General features: G+C 62.3%; 4 protein-coding genes across 6 annotated transcripts in view; 3 read left to right on the top strand and 1 right to left on the bottom strand.

Moving 5' to 3' along the window:
- The window catches only part of ZNF395 (zinc finger protein 395), a 251,888-nt gene that overhangs the window by 7,031 nt on the left and 220,695 nt on the right, over positions 1–24,162 (top strand). The window lies entirely within an intron of this gene.
- Positions 35–15,487, top strand: ADCY3 (adenylate cyclase 3). Of its 2 annotated transcripts, none has more exons than XM_083831160.1 (20): positions 35–2,683; positions 5,852–6,001; positions 8,052–8,182; positions 8,527–8,638; positions 8,927–9,054; positions 9,370–9,528; positions 9,617–9,779; positions 9,858–10,016; positions 10,199–10,341; positions 10,417–10,578; positions 10,674–10,761; positions 11,001–11,117; positions 11,391–11,650; positions 11,728–11,812; positions 12,208–12,366; positions 12,679–12,825; positions 12,923–13,036; positions 13,111–13,237; positions 13,341–13,465; positions 13,789–15,487. In XM_083831160.1, exons 1-20 carry the CDS (start codon positions 2,009–2,011, stop codon positions 13,969–13,971), a joined length of 3,387 nt encoding a protein of 1,128 aa, XP_083687286.1. In that variant the 5' UTR covers positions 35–2,008; the 3' UTR covers positions 13,972–15,487. The 2 variants fall into 2 exon arrangements, with proteins under 2 accessions (XP_083687286.1, XP_083687287.1); XM_083831161.1 differs by having other exon boundaries at positions 11,731–11,812.
- Positions 14,586–21,855, bottom strand: CENPO (centromere protein O). 2 transcript variants are annotated; one of them, XM_083831177.1, is made up of 7 exons: positions 21,726–21,855; positions 20,273–20,483; positions 19,628–19,797; positions 19,163–19,274; positions 18,118–18,377; positions 17,431–17,602; positions 14,586–16,439 (listed from the first exon to the last, which is right to left on the bottom strand). In XM_083831177.1, exons 2-7 carry the CDS (start codon positions 20,301–20,303, stop codon positions 16,291–16,293), a joined length of 894 nt encoding a protein of 297 aa, XP_083687303.1. In that variant the 5' UTR covers positions 20,304–20,483; positions 21,726–21,855; the 3' UTR covers positions 14,586–16,290. The 2 variants fall into 2 exon arrangements, with proteins under 2 accessions (XP_083687303.1, XP_083687302.1); XM_083831176.1 differs by lacking the exon at positions 21,726–21,855 and adding an exon at positions 21,575–21,675.
- On the top strand, positions 21,755–23,088 carry PTRHD1 (peptidyl-tRNA hydrolase domain containing 1; the record flags this gene model as incomplete). Its single annotated transcript, XM_083831183.1, has 2 exons — positions 21,755–21,958; positions 22,723–23,088. 2 exons carry the CDS (start codon positions 21,755–21,757, stop codon positions 22,891–22,893), a joined length of 375 nt encoding a protein of 124 aa, XP_083687309.1. The 3' UTR covers positions 22,894–23,088.

Below are 24,162 nucleotides of genomic sequence, written 5' to 3' on the forward strand. Positions count from 1 at the left end.
GGGGTGACGGAGGTCGTGAATCAACCCCGCAGAGTGGGGAGCTGGGCGAAGGCACCGAGGGAATGGGGCAGCTCGGGAAGCCCCACGGGGACGTGATGTGGGCCCGCAGCCCTCCCCGGCTGCCTTCAGGGGACCTCGAGCACCCAGAGGTGGCGGGGGGGGGGGGTGGCGGCTCCGTCCTCGCCCCCTGTGCGCACATCTCCGTGCTGTGTGCCTCCTCACGCGCTCCCGAATTTCCCTTTGGCATCCAGCAATCCAGCCGGGAGCCGCCTCGAGAACAGAAAGCCTCCGTCGGGGTGCCTGCAGGTACTGCCCCCCCTTCTTCCCAGCGCTCGGTGGGGCCGGCACGTGGGGAAAACACCGGGATTTGGGGTCTGGCCCCGTACCCCGTCCCCCCGCAGCCGCTGCCAGGTCAGCTTTTTGCCGCTCGAGCCTCGTTCCCTCTACGCGCCTGGGCCCAGGGACTGAACCTTCCCCCTGGGACGAGACCACAGCCGTCCCGGGCTGCGCCGCAGCGATAACCCCGAGCGCTCCGGCAGCCCCCGGAGAGCTGCGGCTTCGCCGCCCTCATTTTGGTATTAATTACCGCACAGAAGCAATTACTTCTCCTGGCAGAGCAGCCGGGACGGCCTCTCGTTAGAGGTCCGGGGCTGATCGAGGGCATCTCCGTCAGCTCCAAACCACCTCCAGGAGGGCCCGAGGGGAGCAGGCAGCAGCTGCAAGGTGGGGGCAGAGGAGGGGGAACTTCCCAAAAGGTTTCCGTGGGGTCTCGGCCTCCTTGGGGCGATTCGGGCGGCCTGGGTGAAGGGGGACATGCGGGGGTGGGGGGGGGGAAGTCTTGGTTCTCTCTGCTCCCCATGGGGATGCTGTAGGGTGGCTGGCACCCCCAGGACGGGTCAGCAGGATCCGGGGGCGTGCAGGGGGCTGGCTCGGCACCCTGCACGTCTGGGAAATGGGGTCGGGGTCCCTGGTGCCCAGTGAGGCTGAGGAAGGCGCTCGGTTCACGACACGCACGTCCCCCCGTGGGGGCCCTGTCCCCGCTGCGCTGGGGTGGGGAGGAGATTTTGGGATGCGGGAGGGGGCTATGCAGGGAACCCCAGTGCAGGGAAACGTTTCCAGCTACCCCGCACCCCAAAACTGCCCCGGGGAGAGCTCCCCGGGCTCTCCGAGCGTCCCCGAAACCGCGCAAGGACCGCGACGGTGCCAACCCCACGGGATCCGCGCGTCCCCCCCCCACACCTCTCCCCCAACCTCACCACCCCATTCCCACCCCCCACAACCGGCGGCAGCAGCAGCAGGGCACCCCCCGAGCCTCCGGCAGCGAGAGGGTTACGGGAGGCGGGGACGCACCGGGAGCGGGGGGCGAGCACAGGGACCGGCACAGCCGGCGGGGGGCTCCCTCCCCCCGGCCCCGGTGGGGGGGGGAAGCCCCCTTCCCCTCCCCATCCCTCCTCCCGGCCCGGGGCCCGAGCCTTGCCGGCCCCGAGGGGATGCAGGAGGAGGAGGAGGAGGAGGAGGAGGAGGAGGAGGAGGAGGGCGGCGGGGGCCGCCGGAGGATGCTCCCCCGCACCTGCGCTGCCGCAGCCGGGAGGGAGGGAGCGGGGCGGCGGGGAGCGGGGCGGGTGGGGGGGGGCTCCGAGGACCGAGGAGGGGGGGGAGGGCTGCGGGGGGTCGCCCCCGAAAGCCGGCTGCCCTCGAAGGAGGGGCAGGGAAGGCAGGCAGCGCGACGTTTTTCCGCTGGCAGTGCGCAGGGGCTGGGGAGGGAGCTGGCGCGGAGCTGGGGAGGCCGGCTCGGCACCGCTCCCGGCAGCCGCTATTTATAAACCCCCCCCCTCCCCTCTCCTTCCCCACCACCTCTCGCCTTCCTCCGGCCGTTTTCCAGCTGGGGAGGGGAGGGGGGGGGGTGTGTGTTGGAGAAGGGGAAGGGCCCCCGGGGCTCAGCTGGATGCTGCGGGCGATGCCCCGCTGAGCGCTTCGGTCCGGGTCCGGAGCCTGGGGATGCGCAGTGATGCCCCGGCACAGGGCGTTCTCCGAGCCCGAGTGCTCGGCCGAATACTCGGCCGACTACTCGGTGAGCCTCCCGTCCGACCCCGAGCACGGCGTGGGTCGGACCCACGAGGTGACGGTGCGAAGCTCGGGGCCCTGCCTCTGCCTGCCCCGCTTCATGCGCCTCGCCTTCGCCCCCGAGTCCCTGGAGAACCTCTACCAGACCTACTTCCGACGGCAGCGCCACGAGACCCTGCTGGTGCTGGTGGTCTTCGCCGCCCTCTTCGACTGCTACGTCCTCGGCACGTGCGCCGCGGTCTACGCCGCCGACAAGCTGGCCCCGGCGCTGGCGGCGGCCGCCGGCTTGGCCGCCCACGTGCTGCTCTTCGCCCTCTGCAAGTACCGGCTGCTGCCCGAGCGGGCGGCGCGCCGCTTCCTCCCCTCCGTCCTCTGGGTCCTCATCTTGGCCCAGATCTTCTGCTACCTGGGCCTCGACTTCTCTCGCTCGCCCGAGGCCAGCGACACGGTGGGCTGGCAGGCCTTCTTCGTCTTCTCCTTCTTCATCACGCTGCCGCTGCGCCTGGCGCCCATCGTGCTCATCACCGCCGTCTCCTGCGGCATCCACACGCTGGTGCTCGGCGTCACCGTCGCCCAGCAGCGCCAGGACGCCCTGGATGAGGGCGCGCTGCTCAGACAGGTACGGGGACGTGGGGGGGGGGTGGCACAGGGCAGGCGGCCTCGTCGGGCGAATCGTCACCGTTCGGTGTTTGCGGGATTCATCCCGGGGTCTGTTCCCATCCCCGCGCCTTGACCCTAAAGCTGGGTTTGGTCCGGACACCGAGAGCCGATCGCGGTGGTCGCTGGAAGCAGGGTGCGCCCCCAGCACGGCTGGGGGACGTGGACGTAGACCCGGCCCCAAAAAACACGGATTTGTCCCCAAGAGCCTACCTGGGGGGCGTGGATGTGTGGGCTAAAATTTGGCCGCGGGGGAAGCTGAGGCACGGTGGGCTGGGGGCTCTCCCTGCCCGCCCTGCCTGGCGGCCCCGCTTGTGCCGATTTCCCCTCGAATTGCAAAACCGGCTAAAAATGGCCATTTTTTTTTTTTTTTTTTGGCCAAAACGTGGCACGAGCCCAGCGTGGGCCTTCCTCCAGGCTCGCAAACAGCCGCCGGAGCGTTCCCAGGAGGCCGGAGCCAGGAGAGCTGGGCAGCCCCACGCGGGCGCCAGCCCTGCCAGGCACCAACCCCACAACCGCCCCCGCCGTGGGGCCGGGTCTCCATGTGGGGGCGCGGGCTGCGGGGCCGCTCGGCGTGGGGCAGAGCCCGGGGACACCTGCGGCTGATTTCCTACAAAACCAGAACCGGAGGAAAAAGCATCCCCGAGCCCAAAAGCAGCCCTAGGGACGGGCCGCCATTTCACGCAGGGCGGCGAAGGATGGGAACGCAGGGAGAGAACGGGCCCCGGCTCCTTGGGCTCACGGGCAGCCTCGATATTTCCTGGGAAATACCTGCCTGGAGCAGCTCGGGACCGCTCTCGCCGCCCCAAATCAGTGGGTTTGCAGCCAGAAGGGCGATGCTGAGCCCCTTCCCCTGCCTGTGTCCCCGCTGATGTCCCCGACGGGGACGCGCTGGCCCATCCATCTCGCACGGCCTTCTTCGGGGGGGGTGGAAAAAAAAAAGGCAGCGCCGAGAACTCGTGCGCCGGTGGCTGTTTACGGGGGGGGAGGAAAATCCTGCTGGAAGCTCCCGGCTCTGCCCGTTCACCGCGAGTACGCCGTGGGAGGACGCTACGGAAAGCTGGGATGCTCTGGGGCAGGTCCTGGGAGACCTCCTGCTGCTCACAGGTGGATAGGGAGGAGGGGCAGGGGGGGATTTGTCTGCTTTTGGGGAGGTTTGGGGAGTGCTGAGTCCCCGATCGCACCAGGAGCTTGGAAATGGAGCCTGCTCTCCAAAGCCCCCCCGAGATGCTGACTTTTCCCTGCCCCTCGGGCGTGTGGTTTGGGGCCAGAGCCCGCACCCCTGCCACGGGACACGTCCTGGTGTCACACCGTGCAAGGAGAAGCGCTTTGGGGACGATTTCTGGAGCACGTGGGTCGGTGCGGTGATGCCCGGCCGGAGACACCACACCGGGAGCCGAAATCCTCGTGCAGCAGCGGCTTTCCCAGGTTTCTCTCCCGACGTGGGACGCAAACATCGCGCGTGGCTGCTCCAAACCTCTCGCAGCCCCAAGGATGCTTCCAGGATGCTTCCAGGAGCAGGCTGCTGGATGCAACGGGGGCTCCATCTCCTCGTTTCGCCCCCAGCACCACGACAGTGCCCGGTGCCAACGTGCCCGGAGCCGAGGGGCTTCTCGGGCATCCCCCCCGGCAGGCATGCGCCGCGGCCGCGTTAATCATTGCTGTGGCACGGCGAGTCCGGGGCCAGCAAAACCTTGGCAACGCCGCATGCCTCAGCCTCTGCCTGCTGCAAAAGAGGAACATTATGTCCAGAAATAAACATCATACGCTTTATTATTATAGACGTTTGTACGGCTCCCTGAGGGCAACTGCTATTAATAGGATGGACCGGCGGGTGCCGCTCAGACCGGAGCGGCTCAGGGGGTTAACGAGAGATGCCGGCAGCTTCTGCCCCTGTCCTGGCTGTCGAGGAGGAACCCCGAGGCTGAATGGCACCGGGGGTCCGGGTTCGGTGGTGGTCGATGCCGACTCAGCCCCATGTGCAGGGTACAGTCGCGCACAAACCGGCTGCAAAGCATTTCCCCGGCTTGGGCACGGAGCGGGGTCTCCATCTCCTGTCCGTGGCTTCATCACCGCTTGCTGGGCTCAGCTCCTGGCCTGTCCTCAATTGGGATGGCCCCACACACCACACAGGGACTGCAGGACACCGTCGGGGATGGATGGAGACGTGCGTGGTCCGATGGGGCAGCATCGCTCCGCTGCGGTGCACAGCCTCACCCAGCCGGGGGGGGGGGCCACGTCCTCTGCACGGGGACATTTGGGGTGCCGGGACGTGTTTGGCATCTTGGAGCACATCTTGATGTTTTTAGGGTCGAGCATCCTCAAGCAGGACGTGCTCGGCTTGGCGGGATGGGGCCGTGCTGTGCGGGGTCTTTGGGCGAGCGGGTCCCCGGCCAGGCGGGGTGCCCAGCGGCCCTACACGTGCCGAGCCCGGCAGAGCGGTCCATTGCCATGACAACCCTGCTTAAAAATAGCGACCGGCGGCTTGTTTGGGGGTTTCTTCTCCGTGCCCACCTCCAGACGCTTCTCGCTTGCCAGCTGCTGTGCTCGGGCTTCCCGGGAATCCCAAGCTGCGGCCGTGGGGCCGGGCTGGGAATGGGGCAGAGTTCAGCCCGGGGAGGGGTCTGGGGGTCCCTGATGCTCCCCGCGGCTCCTCATGCTCTTTTCTCCCCCCAAAAATATTTCCCTGCTGCAAAGCGCTTCAGCATCCCCGCATTTCCCACCACGGCTGGCACGTGAGGCTCCGCGCAGCCCTCCCTGGGGCTGCCCCCGTCCCCTGCGGACCTGCTGCTGCTTTCCAAAACACCTCCGCAAGGTTTAATGAGGTGGCGTCAGCCCGCAGGGGCTGCGAGCATTCCTGTGACCCTCGTCCGGACCCCTCCTGCAGAGCCACCCCTTCGTGACGGTCCCCGGCGAGTCACCCCAGCACTTAACCACGGCCGTGCTCCGGTGGCTCACCCCCAGACTCGAATTCGTGTGCTCCTCCAGAACACAAATGTTTTTTTCCACTTTCACCGGTCAGGCTCTGCTGCCCAAACAGAGCCACGCGGTGCCACCGAGTGCCACCAAGCCACGCGGGCTCCCCCCCCCGGCTCCTCTCACCCCCGTCTCCCTCTCCGTGTCCCCGCAGCTCCTGTCCAACGTGGCCATCTACCTGTGCGCCATCACGGTGGGCACCATGTCGTACTACATGGCCGACCGCAAGCACCGCAAGGCCTTCCTCGAAGCGCGGCAGTCCCTCGAGGTCAAGCTCAACCTGGAGGAGCAGAGCCAGCAGCAGGTAGGAGCCACGGCCGGGGGCAGCAGGGTGGGACGTGGGCGGGTGGCGGTGGGGACAGGAGGACCCAGGTGGGAAATATCTTTGTGGTTTTGCACCCTGTCCCCGTACGGGGACTCTCCGTGTGACTGTCCTCCTGCAGGACTTCGTGGCTCTCGGCATAGCCGTCCCCACGCTGTCCCTGTTCCTCTGTGGGGCCATACAGCAGGTCGCCAGGCACGGCCACGTGGCAGGTCCCCAGGTACGGCCCCGCAGCACGTCCCCGTCCCCAGAGAGAGCCCCATGGCAGGTCCCTGTCCTTGGGCATGGCCCTGCGGCAGGTTCCCATCCCTGGGGATGGCCACAAGGCACGTCCCCGTCCTCAGGCACGTCCACATGGCCGGTCCCTGTCCCCACGCACGGCCACGTGGCAGATCCCTGCTCCTGTGCACGGCCACGTGGCATTTTTTCGGGTAAGGCCATGCAGCATCTCCCTGTCCCCAGCGATGCCCACACAACAGCTCCCCAGGTCCCCACGTGTGGCCCCACAGCGTGTCCCCATGCCCGTGCAGCACGTCCCCATCAGTGTCCCGGCCATTTCGCTTCCCACGGGGCTGATCCTGCTGCGGGGCTGGGGCGGCGATGCTGCCACGGGGAGGCCCTGGCGAGAGGAGCAGTCGGCGCGCTGTTGACAGCAGGCAGCCCCCAAAGCCTCGTTTCCTCCCGCCGCCGTCCGGTTCTGAGCCCGGCTAATTTTAGCGCCTTATCTGGGGCCTCTCTCCCTGTCTCCCATCTCTTATCTGCTTGAGCCGCTGCCAGCAATTTGCTCCCAATGGCAAGAGAGACGCGTGTCGGGGCCAGCCCCGTGCCAGCACCTTGCTTTTTTGCCGGGGCACAAACCCCCCCATCCCAGGCTCCGAGCCCAGGGAGCGTTTCGTGGCCTCTTTCCCACCAGGGATGCCCCATGCAGTGGGGCCAGCCGTAGCTTTGAAGCTCGCCGAGCAATTAGGTGAATTTGGGGGTATTCAGCATCAAGCCCCCGCGGTTGGCTCGGGAAAGCCCTGACCCCCAGCCCCTTTTTCTGGCAGTCCCCGGCCCCTTTTCCTCGCCGCGGGGGGGGGGGCTCGCCGTGCCGGGCAGCCTGTTGCACGCCGTCTGCGTGGTTGCAGCGCTGAAAGGCGCCGGGCAGAGAAGCGGAGCCGTTCCTCCAGCAACGGCGCTGCCGTGAGACGAAACCCCGGGACCCGGGGGAAAACCCACTTCATTAACAGCGTTACTTACACGGAGCGCAGAGCCCCGCGGGCAGCCCGCTGGGGGTTCGTCCCTTCTCCAGCTCCGGGGACAGCGAGGGGCACGATGTCCCCCATGGGATTGCTCCTCCTGTAGGGACCCAGAGTGCTTTTAAATCAAGAAGTGCCCCCTGGCATGGTTTGCCCACCTCCAGGGCAGCTTGCAGGGACCTGGTCTGGGACATCGCTGCAGGATCCCTGAGGCCGTCCCCGTGTCAGGGCTCAGGGAGGGTTTTTGGGCCGCTAAAATCTTGGAAAACCCGGTGTGTTTTAATTTTTGAGCTCCGGGTGTTGCAAGCGAGGTGTTGGGCTGCACGCCCGGCTGCTGCAGAAGGGCTCCAGGTTACAAAAGCAAATTTGCAGCACTTCTGCCTGTGCCAAAAATACGTGTGCGGGACCGTCCCTCCTTCCAACGGCACCGAGCACGGAACCTGCCCCCTCCTGGTCCCCCACACGGCTGCGATGTAGGCGGGCACCGTCGTGCTGCCACTTGCAAACCTCTCGATGCCAACTTGGAAAATGGGGTGGTGGGGATGGCAACAGCATTGGCTCTACCCGTGGCTGCAGGGATGCTCGTGCTGCCCAGATTTCGGGCACCAGGCTGGGAGCAAACAAATATCGGCCTGATTTGGAAATAGGCTCGCTAATGGCAGCAAAAAGTGGATCTGGCGGGCAAGAAGAGAAGATACTTTGCACTGTGGATTCAGGTTGTGCATTTGCACCGTGCTTGGCACAGGCTTGGCTTCACCTCGTGGCAATCTCCCTTTGCTGCCCTGTCCCCCCAGGAGCGGCTGATGCTCTCCATCCTGCCCAAGCACGTGGCGGATGAGATGCTGAAGGACATGAAGAAGGACCCGAGCCAGAAGGAGATGCAGCAGTTCAACACCATGTACATGTACCGCCACGAGAACGTCAGGTAGGGCTGTCTCCCCGCCGTGCTAGCTCTGCTGGGGAAAAAACTCCCAATTTGTTGTATTTGGCGGTCCCGCAGTGACCAGAAGAGCCCTAGAAGGAGATCGGGGTGGTTTGCTGTGCCTAAAGCAAAGGGTGATGGGGGCTGGCTGCCAGCCAGGCAATGCCCTGGGGCCGCCTTTTGCTCCAGACGTGATTTGCAGAGCATCGTTTTCAGCCATGTCCCGAAATAGCCTTTTGGGACATAGCTGAAATGACCATCTCCGTCACGGGAAAAGGAGTTTTCGCCGCAAATCACCCCCAAGCACAGCATATCTGTAACGCGCCCGCTGGCCTCGCTCCCCGCAGCATCCTCTTCGCGGACATCGTGGGCTTCACGCAGCTCTCCTCGTCCTGCAGCGCCCAGGAGCTGGTGAAGCTCCTCAACGAGCTCTTCGCCCGCTTCGACAAGCTGGCAGCCGTGAGTGCCCCCGCCCGGCACCGAGGGGACCGGGGACACGCTGGACATGCCCTGCCCCACGTCGCGCGTTGCAAAAATAGCGCTGGGAAGGGGTAGGGGCCCGCCAAGCCTCCAGGGAGGCGGGGAGGGAATGGAAAATCGGATTATTTGCGTCCCTCATGGGCACGGGAGACCTCAGCACGGGTCAAGGGTGGAGCAAGCCCTGCCCAGGAGAGGGATGGGGGTGGTGACGTGGCCGGAGGGGCCCAGCTGTGGGGAGGGGGCTCACGTTGTGGTCCCCCCCCCCAGAAATACCACCAGCTGCGCATCAAGATCCTGGGCGACTGCTACTACTGCATCTGCGGGCTGCCCGACTACCGGGAGGACCACGCCGTCTGCTCCATCATGATGGGGCTCGCCATGGTGGAGGCTATTTCGTAAGGGCTCCTCGTCGTCGTCCCCAGGGTGTCCTCGTCATCGTTCCCAGCATGTCCTTGTCATCGTCCCTGGGGTGTCTGGCAGAAACTGGGGGGGGGTCCCTGTGGTGGGTGCTGGTGTGGGCAGGGGCTCCTGGTGCTCCACCAGGGGGTGACCCCGCTGGGCTTCTCCAAGCCAAGACACAACCCTGGGGCTTTGGGTCTCCCCTCCTGTGCCAAGTGCATTACATTAAGAAGGGGCTAATAATTAACGAAGGGGAAGCGTGGGAGCATAATGAGCCGTGGCTGACTCCCGTATCACTCCTCTGCCCCCAGCTACGTGCGGGAGAAGACCAAGACGGCGGTGGACATGCGCGTGGGGGTGCACAGCGGGACGGTGCTGGGCGGCGTGCTGGGCCAGAAGCGCTGGCAGTACGATGTGTGGTCCACCGACGTCACCGTGGCCAACAAGATGGAGGCAGGAGGCATCCCGGGGTGAGCATCTCTCGCTGGGGACAAGACACGGTGGCCCCGTGCCATAGCCCTGGGGCGGCCCTGCTTTACGGCACCCTGCACCCCGCAGGCGCGTGCACATCTCGCAGAGCACCATGGACTGCTTGAAGGGCGAGTTCGAGGTGGAGCCGGGCGAGGGGGGCTCTCGCTGCGAGTACCTGAAGGAGAAGGGCATCGTCACCTACCTCATCGTGGTGCCCAAGCAGCCCCTGCGCAACGGCATCAACGGGGTGGTGAGTGGCGGCGCGGGCACCGGCGCCACCGCCGCGGGCGTCCTCGGCGCGCCTTGAGCCACCACCTTCTCCTTGCAGAAGCTGTCCCTGACCTCGTCCCACGGTGGCTCCCCGCTGCTCGTCAACACCAAGGAGCGCAACGGCAGCGTCAGCGTGGCCTGCGCCAGCCCTGACGAGTCCGAAGAGCCCGACGCCAGGGCGAGGGGCACCTTGGAGAGCGGGGAGGAGGATGGAGAGGTACGGCGTAGGGGAAGCATCCCAGCCGGCAGCTCGCTTGCATTTTGGGGGACTACCACGTTGACCACACCAGATGGCCACAGCCCCTTCCAGCAGCTCGCTTGCATTTTGGGGGGGGCTACCACATTGACCACAGCTCCTGTGCCAGCACATTCTTGTTGACACTTTGCTTCACGGCGCAGGCGGTGAACCCCTCCTTCCCCAACCCACGGCGCCGGCTGCGGCTGCGGGACCTGGCCGAGCGGGTGATCGACGCGTCGCAGAACGAGCAGGAGCTCAACAAGCTGCTCAACGAGGCCCTGCTGGAGCGCGAATCTGTCCAGGCGTGAGTTATCCGGCTGGTGGCACGTCCCAGCACGGCCCCGGTGCTATGGGGTGCTGATGGCTGTGTCGCTGGCAGGTTGAAGGGGAAGAGCACCTTCCGGCTCTCCATGCGCTTCATCGACCCCGAGATGGAGACGCGCTACTCGGTGGAGAAAGAGAAGCAGAGCGGGGCCGCCTTCAGCTGCTCCTGCGTCGTCCTCTTCTTCACCGCCTTGGTGGAGGTCTTCATTGACCCCTGGTATGGTGGGGGGGACACAGGGGATGGGTGGCCCCAGCCCATCTTTGGTCCTGCGGGGCTTCAAACCTGTCCCCTCTTGGGTCTTTTTTGGGCAGGTTGGTGGCCAACTACGTGACCTTCGTGGTGGGGGAGATCCTGCTGCTCATCCTTACCCTCTGCTCGCTGGCAGCCATCTTCCCCCGGGTGAGAGGGGGGAGAGGGGGGCCCATGGAGTGGGATGAGCTGTAACCACCCCCTGTCCCCACTGCTGTGGGGACACACCAGGGATGGGGCTGGATAAGGTTTGGGGTTGCTCTGCCTCTAAAAACCTTCCCCAGCTGGGTTCTGTGCCAGCCCGTTGTCCAGTTAGGGTTCTTCACAGCCACTGTGATGTCCCCCTGCGGTGTCCCACCCGGGTGAAGCCCCCTTTCTTCTCCCTGCAGGTCTTCCCCAAAAAGCTCGTGGCCTTCTCCACCTGGATTGACAGGACTCGCTGGGCACGCAACACCTGGGCCATGGCTGCCATCATCATCGTCACCATGGCCGACATCGTGGACATGGTGAGCCATGGGGGCAGTGCAGGAACCTGCTCTGACCTTCCCCATCCCCAGAGCCCATAATTGTGCACGGCCCCGTGCACGGCCGATCGTTAAATCAATTCAGGCTGCACTGCAACGGGGAGGTGGATTTTAGCAGCGGAACTGGCCGGGCACCCAGCAATTAGGATGTCCTTCTCCCTCCTACAAAGCACCGCACCCCTTTGGTGGCTTTGCAGCCCTGGGGGACATCACCACCCCGTGTCCCCTATCCTCACCCTACCCTCGTGCCCCTAGCTCAGCTGCTGGCAGGACTACGGAGGGATGGGCAACGGGACAGCGGTGCCGCCGCGGCCGGGCGGCTGCGGGGAGCAGCCCAAGTACTACAGCTACATCGCCCTGCTGGCCCTGGTGGCCACCATCATGCTGGTGCAGGTCAGCCACATGGTCAAGCTGACCCTCATGGTGCTGATCACCGGGGCGGCCGGCACCGTCAACATCTACGCCTGGGAGCACATCTTCGACCAGTACGACCGCCGCCGCGGCCAGCAAAGCGCGTAAGGGGCAGCGGGGGGCACGGCGCGAGGGGCACGGCCAAGCCCCCCACCCACCTACACCTTGCTGTGTCTCCCAGCAGGTCATCGCTGGTCCCCTCCAAGTACTCGATGACGGCCATGATCTTCATCGTGATGCTCAGCTTCTACTACTTCTCTCGCCACGTGAGTGACGCAGCCCCCTGGCAGCCTCCCTGCTTCACTCCCCTCTGTGTTGTCCCCCCCCCCCAAGCCCCTGCCCTGATTTTTGCACGCTCCGAGGAAGCATTAATGGCCCCCAGCTGCGGAACCATCTCCACCTCTTGTCCAAGGAAGCCCACCATGGAAGCCCAGGACCACATCAACACCTCTATCTCGCCCCTATGATTTAGGGCAAGCGGCATCATGGTGGCCCCAAGGCCAACATCTGCTCTGTGAGGGTCCCAGAGCAAATCCCACGTCTCTCATTAGGACTTCACCTTGTCCCAGAGCTGCCATCCAAGCCTGGAGCAGCCCCACAGCAGCCAGGATGCTCCCAATGCTGGAGGATCCCCGCTGCACCCATCTCCCCCCACCTGCAGGTGGAGAAGCTGGCCAGGACCCTCTTCCTCTGGAAGATTGATGTCCATGACCAGAAGGAGCGGGTCTACGAAATGCGGCGCTGGAACGAGGCCCTGGTCACCAACATGCTGCCCGAGCACGTGGCCCGGCACTTCCTGGGCTCCAAGAAGCGTGACGAGGTGAGGGGCACCCAGGGCCACAGCCCCACTGTCCCACGAGCACATCCTGCGGAGCAGGATTCGTGATTCACCCCAAATTTTTGTGCATGGCTCCTGGATCTAGAGAAATTTGCCAAAGGCTCCAGCTGAGCATCTTTGGCTGGATAGAGGTCATTTCTTGGCCATGCAAAATGGGGACTGCAGAGCACCCTCATTTTTTTTCGCACATGCCCAGGGAAAAGAGAGGCGGGTTGTGCTTTGCAGGAGGGTTTGGGTTTGCTGGAGGTGCAGGCACATCCCCGGCTCACGACCACCCCCCTTCCCCATCCCCAGGAGCTGTACAGCCAGTCCTACGACGAGATCGGCGTCATGTTCGCCTCCCTCCCCAACTTCGCCGACTTCTACACGGAGGAGAGCATCAACAACGGGGGCATCGAGTGCCTGCGGTTCCTCAACGAGATCATCTCCGACTTCGACGCGGTGAGTTGGACTGGAGCTGGCCACGGGGGTGGCACGGGGCTTTGGGGACACCTGTGTGTCCCCCCCGGGTGCCTGAAGCTCTGTCTCCACGGCTCAGCTCCTGGACGAGCCCCAGTTCCGCTGCATCACCAAAATCAAAACCATCGGCAGCACCTACATGGCCGCTTCTGGAGTGACCCCCGACGCCAACGCCAACGGCTACGGCACCAAGGTGAGGGGTCCCTGTGCCACGGGGGGCGGTGGGCAAGGCGGGGGGGGACACGCCTGACCCTGCTGCCCTTGCAGAAGGAGACGCTCTCGGATAAGGAGCGCTGGCAGCACTTGGCCGATCTGGCTGACTTCGCCTTAGCCATGAAGGTGACGCTGATGAACATCAACTACCAGTCCTTCAACAACTTCATGCTCCGCATAGGCGAGTCCGGGAGCGTGGGGAATCAGGGCTGGGGGGTCCCCCGGAGCTGACCCTGGTGTCCCACCCGTGCCACGGGGGTGACAGCCACCCTGCTCCTGCGCAGGCATGAACAAGGGCGCCGTGCTGGCGGGCGTCATCGGCGCCCGCAAGCCGCACTACGACATCTGGGGCAACACGGTGAACGTGGCCAGCAGGATGGAGTCCACCGGCGTGATGGGGAACATACAGGTGGGGCAGCCCGGCTGGGGTGGTGAGGGGGACAAATTGGGAAGCCAAGGGATGGTCACAGCCCTTGGAATGCCCTGTGCGGTGCATGGGAGGGGAAGGCACCGCCGGCAGGGCTGGGGCTGCTTGAGGGGCTCCTCCAGGCTGGGAAAGGAGCTGGGAACGGAGCGTGGGGGTGCTAAAATTGGGACACTGCAGGACAACGGGGCAGGAGCCCGGCTGGCGGGTTGACCTGTTGCCTGAGCATCAGGCTGGGGTCCCTGCTCCCCATGTTGTGCGTTGGGCAGGGACCCCCAGCCTCCTGCTGTGTCCGTTTGTCCCCGCAGGTGGTGGAGGAGACCCACCTCATCCTGAAGGAGTACGGCTTCCGCTTCGTGCGCCGCGGGGCCATCTACGTCAAGGGCAAAGGGGAGCTGCTCACCTTCTTCCTCAAGGGCCGGGAGAAGCAAGGCTCCTTCGTCAACGGGTCGTCTGTCACCCTGCCCCATCAGGTGGTGGACAGCTCCTGAGGGCCTGGCGCCCACCAGCCAGCACAGCCACCGCCTGCCCAGCACCCAGTAGGGCGTCTGGGGGGGGGCCGGCACCCACCACCACGGCCGCCAGGGACATCTCTCCCACCAAGGTCCAGATCTGAAACCAAACTCAAGCAACCAACCCCTTCGCACGACCCTTTCCGAGCCCCCGCCGGAGGTTTCTAGCGGGGCTTTGCCCCGTCGCGCCCGTGGCCGAGCAGGAGGGAGACACGGGGCTGCCCCGGCGGGCTCCTCCGGCCGCTCACGCTCGCGTGCAAGCGCACACAAGCTCACAGCCCCCGGCGGGCACGGGGCCGCCTTTCCCCGGGCATCCCGGGGGACAGCATGGCATTCAAGTAGCATCGCGGGCCCCGGATGCCACCGCACGCTCGGCACGAGGAGAATCACACTCAGGGCCGGATGGGAAGACACCACGTCTCTCCTGCGTGCCGCGAGCGGCAGCCACGCACCGCAGCGCCTGGGGTTTGCTGTTAGTCCATACCGAGTCCATCCTCGTCACAACCAACCATAGCTAGGAGACTGGGGAGAGGGAGAGAGCGCGCGCAGTACTGCCTTTGGCTCAGAGAAGAAAAACAAACACAAACCAATATTGTGTATTTAAGATATATAAATATATTATATATATATATATATAAAAGAGTACAGATTGACATTTATATTTTTAACTGTGCCCATTCGCTCCCCGTGGCAGAGCTCCTCTCGCACACGCTGGGGTCGGCTGCTGTCACGCTGCTGTTGCCTGATGGAAGAGAGGACCAGGAACGGCCGAGAAAGGGACTGCTGTGCTCAGCCTGACGCCGCCGGGGCTGGGGGAGAGGAGGCACACCCAGAGTGTAATTACGCCACTAGTTTCTTGAATAGAAAGCAGTTGAATTTCAAAGCCTGGTTCTGCGTCTGCTGTGTTCTGGGGTTGCAGGTACAGTGAGAAGGGCTTGGCTGCCTCTCCAAGGGAATATTGGAGGGGTCCCCAAAGGGGAGCACGATGCCTTTGGTGGCTTTTGCTCCTTTCCCTTGTTGGGGCTCAGCTGGCTCTGGCAGCAGAGACCCAAAACACTGGGAACCGCAATATGAGTGATACAGGAGTTTAACCTCTACCCCATCCCTCAAAAGGAAAGAAAATCCCCATCCTCAGCCCGCGCTGTTCCCCGTTCTGTCCCTGCACTCGCAGGACCTGGCTGCTGGTGCAAGCAGCACCCACGTGGAACAGGAGCGATGCTGATGCAGGGAGAAACCTGCAGCCTCTGCCAAATGCAGGCAGCTGAGGCTCTTTGCACCCCGGGATATAAACCCGGAGGGGTGACGGGCCTTCTGCAAGCGCCCTGATGACCTGTCAGCTCCTCTACAGCAGCCTCAGCCTGGTGAGCCTTCCTCCCTGAGGAGCTCTGACCATCACGGGCAGGAATCGCTACCTGGAGTTACGACCCTTGTAAACTGGGGGTTACATTTAAACAGGTTTGGTTTGGACAAAGAGCTTGAACAACTACGGAAACAATTAAAAAACAAATTACAAAGCTATTTCCACACGCCTTATCCCACGTGGGGCTGGCACAAAAACAGGGCAGAAGATCCTGTTGCTCAACCCACATGTTATAAGACTAGAAGAATCAATAGATTTTTTTAATACCACAAAAGTTCTATGTCACTGAAATTACCAAGTTTTAAAAATACTCCTATAAGAACATCAAGTTTTTTAAGATCTGATCTAAACTCAGAAGCACAAAGGCAGGACACCATGAAAGCTGTCCCGTGCCCAAAGAGAAGGAACAGAATGTCCAAAGCCACTGCTGGTGTGAAATCTTCTGGAAAGTTTGATGTTAATGCGCTGGGGGGGCTGCCCTAACAACCACAGCTGTCCCCCAGTCCTCCCAGTTCCCAACTTAAGTCCTTTCCGGGCTGTTGCAAGGACGGCAGAGATTCCTCTGCTTGCTCCCTGCTTTCTGAGGCCTGGATACACGCGCAGAGGCGATCCGTAGGGCTGTTGTTCCAAAAGCACCGAGCTGCTGAAGTCTCAGTATTAGTTTCTCACTATAATCACAAAAATTTCCTGCAGCTACAGAGTTCTGGGGCACCGGCCGCAGCGACGCATGACGAGCAGCCATCAAATCGCGCAGAATCACAGCGCTGAGGAACGATTACCTGCATCAGATGCCCAGAAGCCTCCAGGAAACATTGCTCTCAAGATGCAAAACGGGCCAAGTGCTCCTCAGGGGGATCCCAGCAACAGCGCCGGGCCCGTGGGAAGCATTTGCATGTTGAGAGCAGGCCCCGCAGGCAGGGGCGCTGAGGGGAGGCGAGTTACTGGGGAGAGCCAGGGGGACTTATCAGTGCTTCGTCCTGGGTTTCTTCAGCTTTGCCGAACGAGTCGAAGGCTTTGTGCAGAGCCACGCGGCGGAACGCGTCCGAGTGAGCTGCTGCCACCTCTGCTAGCGCCGCGGGAGCGTCGGCTGGTGGGCAGAAGTAGGTGGGGAGAACAGATTTACCAGCACAGAACTATTTGCTTCTCCTTCTTCCCTTGTCCCTAGGGAGCTTTTACTCTCCCACGCCAGTTTTCCTTCTTGTAACCCTTCTCTCTCCTTCCTAACCCTTCGTGCCCTGCGTTTCCCCCTCGGGATTTGAAGAGCTGCAGAGGACCACAGGGAGGGAGCACCTCGGCCACCCTGCGGCTGGGTTCAGCTCACACAAGGGGGCCTCAGACCACGGCTGGTGGCAGGAGATGATGAGCTCGAGCTGCAACGCTTGGAGCTCCATCTAGCTGCACGCCGGTCCACAAACCTTGCAGCCGAGCCAGCCCGGGGGGGCAGACGAGTGGGACGCTGCACGCCTGGGGCAGGCCCACAGCCTTCCGTCACCACGGGGGCCAGAGAGGCAAACGACTCAACCCAGTTTGGTGTTCGGGGTCACCAGCCATAAAACAGCACAGATCGGGGTTAAGCCCCGACACGTCGCCGCGGAAGATGCTCAGCACCGCTGCCTGTGACCCCAGGAGGAGGTCGCATTACAGAAGAGGGGGATCGGGTGGTGTCAGGAAAGCTTTTCTGGCAGAGGGCGAGCAGCATTTTGCAGTACTGCTGGCACCTTAAAAGGGGTCATAAAGCTCACTCCCGCCTCCCTCTGTGCCGCTGTATTTCAGGAGGTGCCAGCACACCTGATGGTGCAATGGGGGCAGCTGCAGCCTGGCTGAACAACGCGAGACATCCCAACAGCAGGCCTCAGGGTCTGCATAACCCTCATCAATCATTCCTCTAATTACACCGCGAGAAATTCCTGATGCTAAAGAGATCCCGTCCTATTTCCCTACAACTAACCCCCATCCCACAGAAAGCTCTTTCCTCCTGCAGAAACAGGAGAGCTTGCTCCTTTCTGTCCCCAGACTGAGGTAGGAGGAATCCCCACCCATCTGTGGAGCTACACCGGGCACCTGCAGCGTCCACTCACGTGTGCACGAAACGATGGCTTCGGTAGGGAGGCTGCAACAGGGATCTGCGTAAAGCAGCCTGGCGGTGAACAGAAAGCTCCTGCCGTCGCTTGGCACGTTGTAATGAAAGACCAGCAAGTTACACAAGGAGTTCCTCTGCAAGGTCCCTTCTAGGCGGTCTGAAAAGCGTTCCTGAGCGGACAAAGACAACTTCTGAACGCAAAGCTTAGGGCAGGAGCCCGTCAGCGTGGGGCTGGGAGCTCCCCAAGCACAGATCCCCCACCCTCTGCACCGTGCCCGTACACCCCGGGGTGGCTGCACTGTCAGCAAACCCCACGAGGGAAAGACTTAAACAAAGAAGTGCTCGTCTACGCCTCCCGGCCACGTTCTCCAGAGGCCTTTTACAAGAGCTCAGCTCCTTCAGCTCAGGGACCTCGGAGAGGGGAGACAGCTTGCCTCGCGTTTGACAGCAAATTTTAACTGAGCCACAGCAAGACGTCTAAATACCTGAATGCCAGAGAAACAGGCAGTAGAGTTTGTAGTCACACAGCTGTCTGTTAAGCTCTGAAAATCACGGCTGCGAGTGCTTTGTATAAATAAACCTGCCCAGATTTCCCCCCAGCACTTCAGAGGTGCATGCCCTCGTAATACTTGGTATATAAAAGGCAAAAGGACAAGTGAAGCATCGCTGCTGCAGCCCCTGGTACCTGTAACTGGTCCGCCTGGTACCTCCGCGCAGCGTAAGCGTTCAGGTGGTCCGACAGGACAGACAGAAAGCGCCTGATGTCCGTCTGCAGGTACTTCTTGGCGATCTGCTCCAGGGGGATGAAGATGGGGACGGAGTGGCGTTGAATCTGCACCTCTGGCTTGGTGAGGACGTCCAGGTAATAGGACTCCAGGTAGGTGCCCTCGTAAGCCGTGCTGATGCAGAAGCACACTCCCCGCTTGGTCAGCTTCCCGCTGATCCCTTTTGGGTCCAGAGAGAGAATTTTTACTCAGTGCTACCAAAACTCGTCACCACAAGGGACTTTTGATGGGGCAGCACGGACTGCAGGAGGGGCTGTATCCCCAGGGAGGTCCCTGGGATGAGCAAGGACTTGCAAGAGGTCAGGGATGTAAAAACCAGCAATTTTTCATAAGGGACGTTGAATAAATTCAAGGAGACTAAAGGTAGCTTAAATTCCCAATAGCTGGGTTATGCTGGTACTTCCGAACAGTCCTGGCGTCCACATGACAGGGAGAAGAGGCTGCTCCCAGGGGAGGAAAACAGCATTTCGCTGCCCCAGAAAGAGTAGCAGGAGGGCTCAGGGGCTAAACCCGCTTTCACAACACAGGGAACTATCCCCACACTGTCCCTCTAAGGACCAGAACACAGAGCACAGGTAACTCGCATCGGAAACTACAAAAAAAATTAATTAAAAGTTCAGGAACAGATGAAAATCAGGTGCTGGGTGAGCACCTCGGACCAACTGGACGTGTAACTACCTAATTCCCAGAGGCTTCGCTAGCACTAAGGTGTTACGCACTTTCCAAAATCTGATCTCAGTCCAGATAGTGCAGTTCAGTAAATAACAGCTTCTGCAACATCAGTGAGGCCTTCTTTGAGAGGCAGAGAAGTACAACACTACTGCTTTTGCTGGGCTTTCAGAATAAAGGCTTCAAGCACCACAGAAGTTGAACTTCGCATCAAATCCACCCTTCAGGACTTACGCCCCAAAAGCAGCAGAACACACGCAAACCCGGAGACGTTACCTGTGAGGTAAAAGAGCTGCAGCAGGGCCTTAACGCTTTTTATTTTCCACTCCAGAACAGCCCGAGCGCTGGGCTGCTCTGGATGCGTCTCGGCACCTCCTTTCTCCAGAAGCTGCAAAAACCAGAAGGAGAGAGAGGGCAGAAGTCAGCGGCACCAAACTCGTCGCCCGCAGGGAATGCAGCCAGGCTACAGAGAAACAACCCAGTTCTGGGAAAAGCGAGGCAGAGTTTCAGGGGGAAGAGGGGGAAAAAAGAGTTCAGAAATAGCCCCACAGTCTCCAGGTAAGTAGACCCAGCAGTCCTGGACTACGCTGTACTGAAAACAAGGGACAGCAGGACTGAACGTTACTTAAAAACGGAAAATACAAAACGGTAGTTGACTCTAAATTAATAACTTCAGTAATTCCATGCTACGGGAGAATGACAGAGCCCTCTGCCAGACCTCTGCAGCAAGCCCTTTCTCACCCGCTTTTGCTGCAGCTCCAGTTTCGCCCGCAGCTCATCCCTCCGGGCTCTCAGCTCTTGCACCCTGGCTTTCAGTCCAGCCAGCTTCTCCTCTTGCTGCTCCTTTTCTTCTTGCTTCAGGGCCAGCTCGTGAGCCTGTGCCTCCAGCATCTCCAGGTGAGCTAACACCCCTGCAGGAAGAGCACGACAGGCTCCAAAATCCAGCTATGATTATTAGTCGTCTGCAAGCATTACCCAAACCAAAATGGGTCCATATAGATACTTAAAGAACCACTCAAAACAACTTTTCAAAGGGGAATAGGACAAGCAAACATCTCCTAAAGGGGCTTTGGGGAATTTAAATAGAAAGCCTGAATGCCAGCAGGCAACAAGTACCAGGGGGTCCCCACACTCGTTAGCTGATGTCCTGAGAAGCAAAGCAAGCTATCAAACGGACAGTCCTGATCCTACGGGATCTGCAACCTCCAGTTTTATTCCTAACCCAGAGCAGCTTGTCTGATGTCCCCGTCCCCTAAATTTGCCCTGAACCACAACGTGGCTGGGCGAGTCAGGGTGTCAGCCCTCATCCCAAGCACTTCATGGTGCGCTCCTCTGAGAGCATACTTCGGGGGACAGCACACTCTACACCCCAAAGCAGCAGCTCACCATCCCGTGAGTACGCTTTCCTTTCCTCCATCTTCCTCCACGACCCTGGTACGAGCCAGAACGCAGGTGTCAGCCCTCCTCTGTCCCAGGAGGTGGCGGTGAGAGCTCTTCCTCACGGGGCCTCTTCTTCCTCGCGCTGCTGGAAGGGGGCTCCGAGAAGCCCCGGGGGCTGGTCGGGCTCCAAGACTGGAGCACGAGGACGTCCTGAGGGCTGAAACGGCACGTTACAAACCACCGAAGCCTCCCACGAGCACAGGCAGGGACGAGATTTGACACCCCAAGCCTAGAGGGACCGCACCCCAGGGGGCTGGTGACAGGGACCCCTCGGGTCGTCCCCACACGGAGGCGGGGAGGAGGCAGGTGGCGGGGACACCTGGGGACACCGTGAAGGGGGACAGAGGGAGGGCAGGGAGGGGAAGCAGGGCAGGGAGGGGAAGCAGGGCACTGCAGGTGCCTGGGGACCCCTGTTGAGGGGTCAAGGGGATGAGAGGGAGCTGGGCAGCCTGGGGCCACCAAATCTGGGGGGGGGTTGGGGGCAAACAATCAAGGGCTGGGGAGGGAACGGGGCCAATTTGGGGGCCAGGGGGACACAGGGTGGCCTGGAGACCCCCAGTGATGGGGATGTGGGGGTCAGGGGCACACAGGATGGCCTGAGGAAGCCCCCCAAAGGGGGGTTGGGGGGGGTCAGGGGGACACGGGGCAGCCCAGGGACCCCCGTCAAGGGGGGTAGGGGGGTCAGGGAGACACAGGGCGGCCAGGGGATGCCCCCCAAGAGGTTTGGGGGGGCTCAGGAGGACACGGGGCAGCCCAGGGATGTCCCCTGAGGGGGATTTGGGGGGGCAGGGGGACACGGGGCAATCCAGGGACCCGCATCGAGGGGGACAGGGGGGTCAGGGGGACACAGGGTGGCCAGGAGACGCCCCCCAAGAGGTTGGGGGGGGGGCAGGGGGACACGGGGTGACCCAGGGGGACACAAGACAGCCCGGGGACGCCCCCAAAGGGGGTTTGGGGGGGGGCAGGAGGACAAAGGGGGGCCCGAGGGTTTTGAGGGGAGGTCAGGGGGACGCGGGGCAGCCCAGGGACGCCCCCTGAGGAGGATTTGGGGGGGACAGGGGGCGGCCGGGGGATGCCCCCCGAGAGGTTTGGGGGGGTCAGGGGGCGGCCCGGGGACCCCCAGTAATGGGTATGTGGGGGTCAGGGGCAGCCCAATGACAGCCCCTCGAGGGGTTTGGGAGATTTGGGGGGGATTTTGGGGGGTTAAAGGGACCCAGGGACCCCCCCGCGCCCCCTCCCCTCTCTCACCCCGCTCAAACTCCGCGCTCCGACCCCGCCGGAACTACGTCACTCCCCCCGCCCAACTCCTTTTTGCCGTACAACAAAATGGCGGCGCCCTCTCCTCTCCGCCCCCAGCACGCACCGCCACGCTCCCCCCTCCCCCCTCCCCCCTCCCCACCGTGAGGCTGCGCGGCGCCGTACGGCAACATGGCGGCGCCCGGAGCGGCGGCGGCGGCGGCGCTGGTGCAGTACGTGGTGCTGCGGGGCGACCTGGCCCGCTCGTGGCCGCTGGGCGCGGTGGTGGCCCAGGCCTGTCACGCCGCCCTGGCGGCCGCGCACGCGCACGGCGGCCACCCGGACACCGGCGCCTACCTGGCGCTGGGCGGCGCCATGCGTACGGTGGTGCTGGAGGTGCGCGGGGCATGCCGGGAAGGGGGCGCCGCGCTGAGGGGGGGGCCATGGCCGCCATTTTGAGGCGGTGCCTGGGGGACCCCCCAGAACCCCTCAGCCTCGCTCCCTGGGGACCCCTCCCCCGACCCCCAGTGGTGGCTTCGTGCTGGGTCGGTGGGTGTGGGGGAGGGCAGAGGGGTTTGTGGTAGCCCGAGGAGGATTTGGGGGAAAAAGGGGTGTTTTGAGGGGTTTAATGCCTGTGTGGGCTCAAAATCCCCTGCTGGTGGTGGTCACTGTGGTAACCTGACGAAAAAAAACGTGGGTCTGGAGCGTGAGGCCTGTGAGGAGCGGCTGAGGGAGCTGGGGGTGTTTGGTCTGGAGAAGAGGAGGCTCAGGGCAGAGCTCACTGCTCTCTGCAACCGCCTGAAGGGAAGGTGTGGGGAGCTGGGGGTCGGCCTCTTCTCACAGGTAACCAGTGAGAGGACTAGAGGGAATGGCCTCAGGTTGTGCCAGGGGAGGTTCAGGCTGGAAATGAGGAGACATTTCTGCTCAGAAAGAGCAGTCAGGCAGTGGGACGGGTTGCCCAGGGAGGTGGTGGCGTCACTGTCCCTGGGGGTGTTCAAGGAGAGGTTGGACGTGGTGCCTGGGGACGTGGTTTAGTGGTGACATTGGTGGTAGGGGGGTGGTTGGAGCAGGTGATCTTGGAGGGCTTTTCCAACCTTCATGATTCAGTGTTTCTCTGCGGCTCTTACGTGCACCTTACTGCAAATTTTTTTCTTCCCCAGGCTCCAGATGAGGCCGCCCTGACGGTGCTGGCAGAGACCCTGAAGCAGCACAGCATTGACCACGAAGTATGGACTGAGCAGCCCGAGAACGTTCCCACCTGCCTGGCGCTCAGGCCCTACCCGAAGGACCAAGTGCACCAGCACCTGAAGAAGTTCAAATTGCTGAAGTGATCTCTGCTCTAACTGCGGATGGCCGTGGGCAGCTCTCCTCCTGAATCAGAGCTTAGCTCGCCCCCAGACAGAAGCCAGGAGGAAAGCTGCTGCGTCTCGGGAGCGCTGCTAAAGTTTATCAGCCTTGTGGGATAGCGGTTAAAAAGTGTAAAACGCCTCTTTAGTGGAGAGGATTAAATATTTGTCTGTGCAGAATGTGACTCTGTTATACGGGCCTGCTGTGTCTGCGTGCAGTCAGTGTGCTTGTAGATCTTCACCCTGCCAGAGCAGGCAACCTTTTAGGGTCTGCCACACCTGGAAATGTCTCTGGTGTGTGTTAGGGGTGACATTTTTCCACGACTAGATCATGTTTTATATGACGTTCAGCTTGAATTTTACCTGATCCCTCCTGTTCTGCTCTGGATACAGCACGTACGGTGCTGCTGTTCCTGCCTTTCAGTTCTGTGGTGGCTTTAATTCGCCGTGTTCTCACTCAGCTGCTCAAATGCTTTGTGCTTTGAGCTTCCTGCCATTTCTGCAGCTCCCTTGGACGCTGGTGTCTCTGTGCAGGATGGGCTGCACGCTCGCTGCCTCGCAGCACAGGTGGTGTCTGTCACTTTTATTTCCCACTGATGCAGGGAGAGGAGGTGACCCAAACCTGCCTGAAAAGAACACAAAAACCCCCACAGCCACCCTTCAGGGTCAGGTTAACCTGGGGAGCTCCCGAAGCCAGTCCCCGAGCTTCTTTGCACCAAGCTGTTGCAAAACCCTGCTGGGAGCCGCGCGAACAGCAGACGGCAGCATCGGCCAGCGAGCTGGGATCGCTGCGGCCCTCAGCCTGCTGATTTCTGCCTCTTTACACGCATTTTTAAAAGCAGCCCCCTCTTGTTAAAAAATAAAAAATAAATCGCTGTTGGCTAAAAGTGCCCCGCGGTTCCCCGGCAGGGTCACGCTGTTAACGCCACGTTGGTTCCTGCCCGTGCGGCCCCCAAAAATCTCCCCGTTGCCCAAGCCCCTGGTGGGTGTTAGGAGGGCGCCCTGAGCCATTTCTTGTGGGGCTTTCAGAAAAAAACCTGAGCTGTTGTTGCTGCCCGCTGAGGTTTAGTAGAAACCCTTGAGAAGCGCAGGACGGAGAACCCCAGCGGTGCTCCTCTTCCTCGCCCACCGCCTCCAGCACCCAGAAGGAGCGCGGCAGACACCCACCGCCAGCCCTGGGGCACCGGCTCAGCACCCAAACGCCTCCCCTCTCCCCCAAAACGCTCAGGCACCCCAAAACCCCGAGCTTTTCTC

The sequence above is a fragment of the Anser anser genome (genome assembly GCF_964211835.1).
Source record: "Anser anser genome assembly, chromosome: 3".
In the NCBI taxonomy this organism is placed as follows: Eukaryota; Metazoa; Chordata; class Aves; order Anseriformes; family Anatidae; genus Anser; species Anser anser.

Excerpts from the sequence above, each read along its gene's own strand:
- ADCY3 (XM_083831160.1), top strand. The coding sequence starts at position 2,009 with ATGCCCCGGCACAGGGCGTTCTCCGAGCCCGAGTGCTCGGCCGAATAC. Across the intron at positions 10,579-10,673 it reads GAGGTCTTCATTGACCCCTG|GTTGGTGGCCAACTACGTGA; the intron begins GTATGGTGGGGG and ends TTTTTTGGGCAG. Across the intron at positions 12,367-12,678 it reads GCTCCAAGAAGCGTGACGAG|GAGCTGTACAGCCAGTCCTA; the intron begins GTGAGGGGCACC and ends CCCCATCCCCAG.
- CENPO (XM_083831177.1), bottom strand. The coding sequence starts at position 20,303 with ATGGAGGAAAGGAAAGCGTACTCACGGGATG. Across the intron at positions 19,798-20,272 it reads GAAAGCGTACTCACGGGATG|GGGTGTTAGCTCACCTGGAG; the intron begins GTGAGCTGCTGC and ends CTCTTCCTGCAG. Across the intron at positions 17,603-18,117 it reads ACCAGGCGGACCAGTTACAG|GAACGCTTTTCAGACCGCCT; the intron begins GTACCAGGGGCT and ends TTGTCCGCTCAG.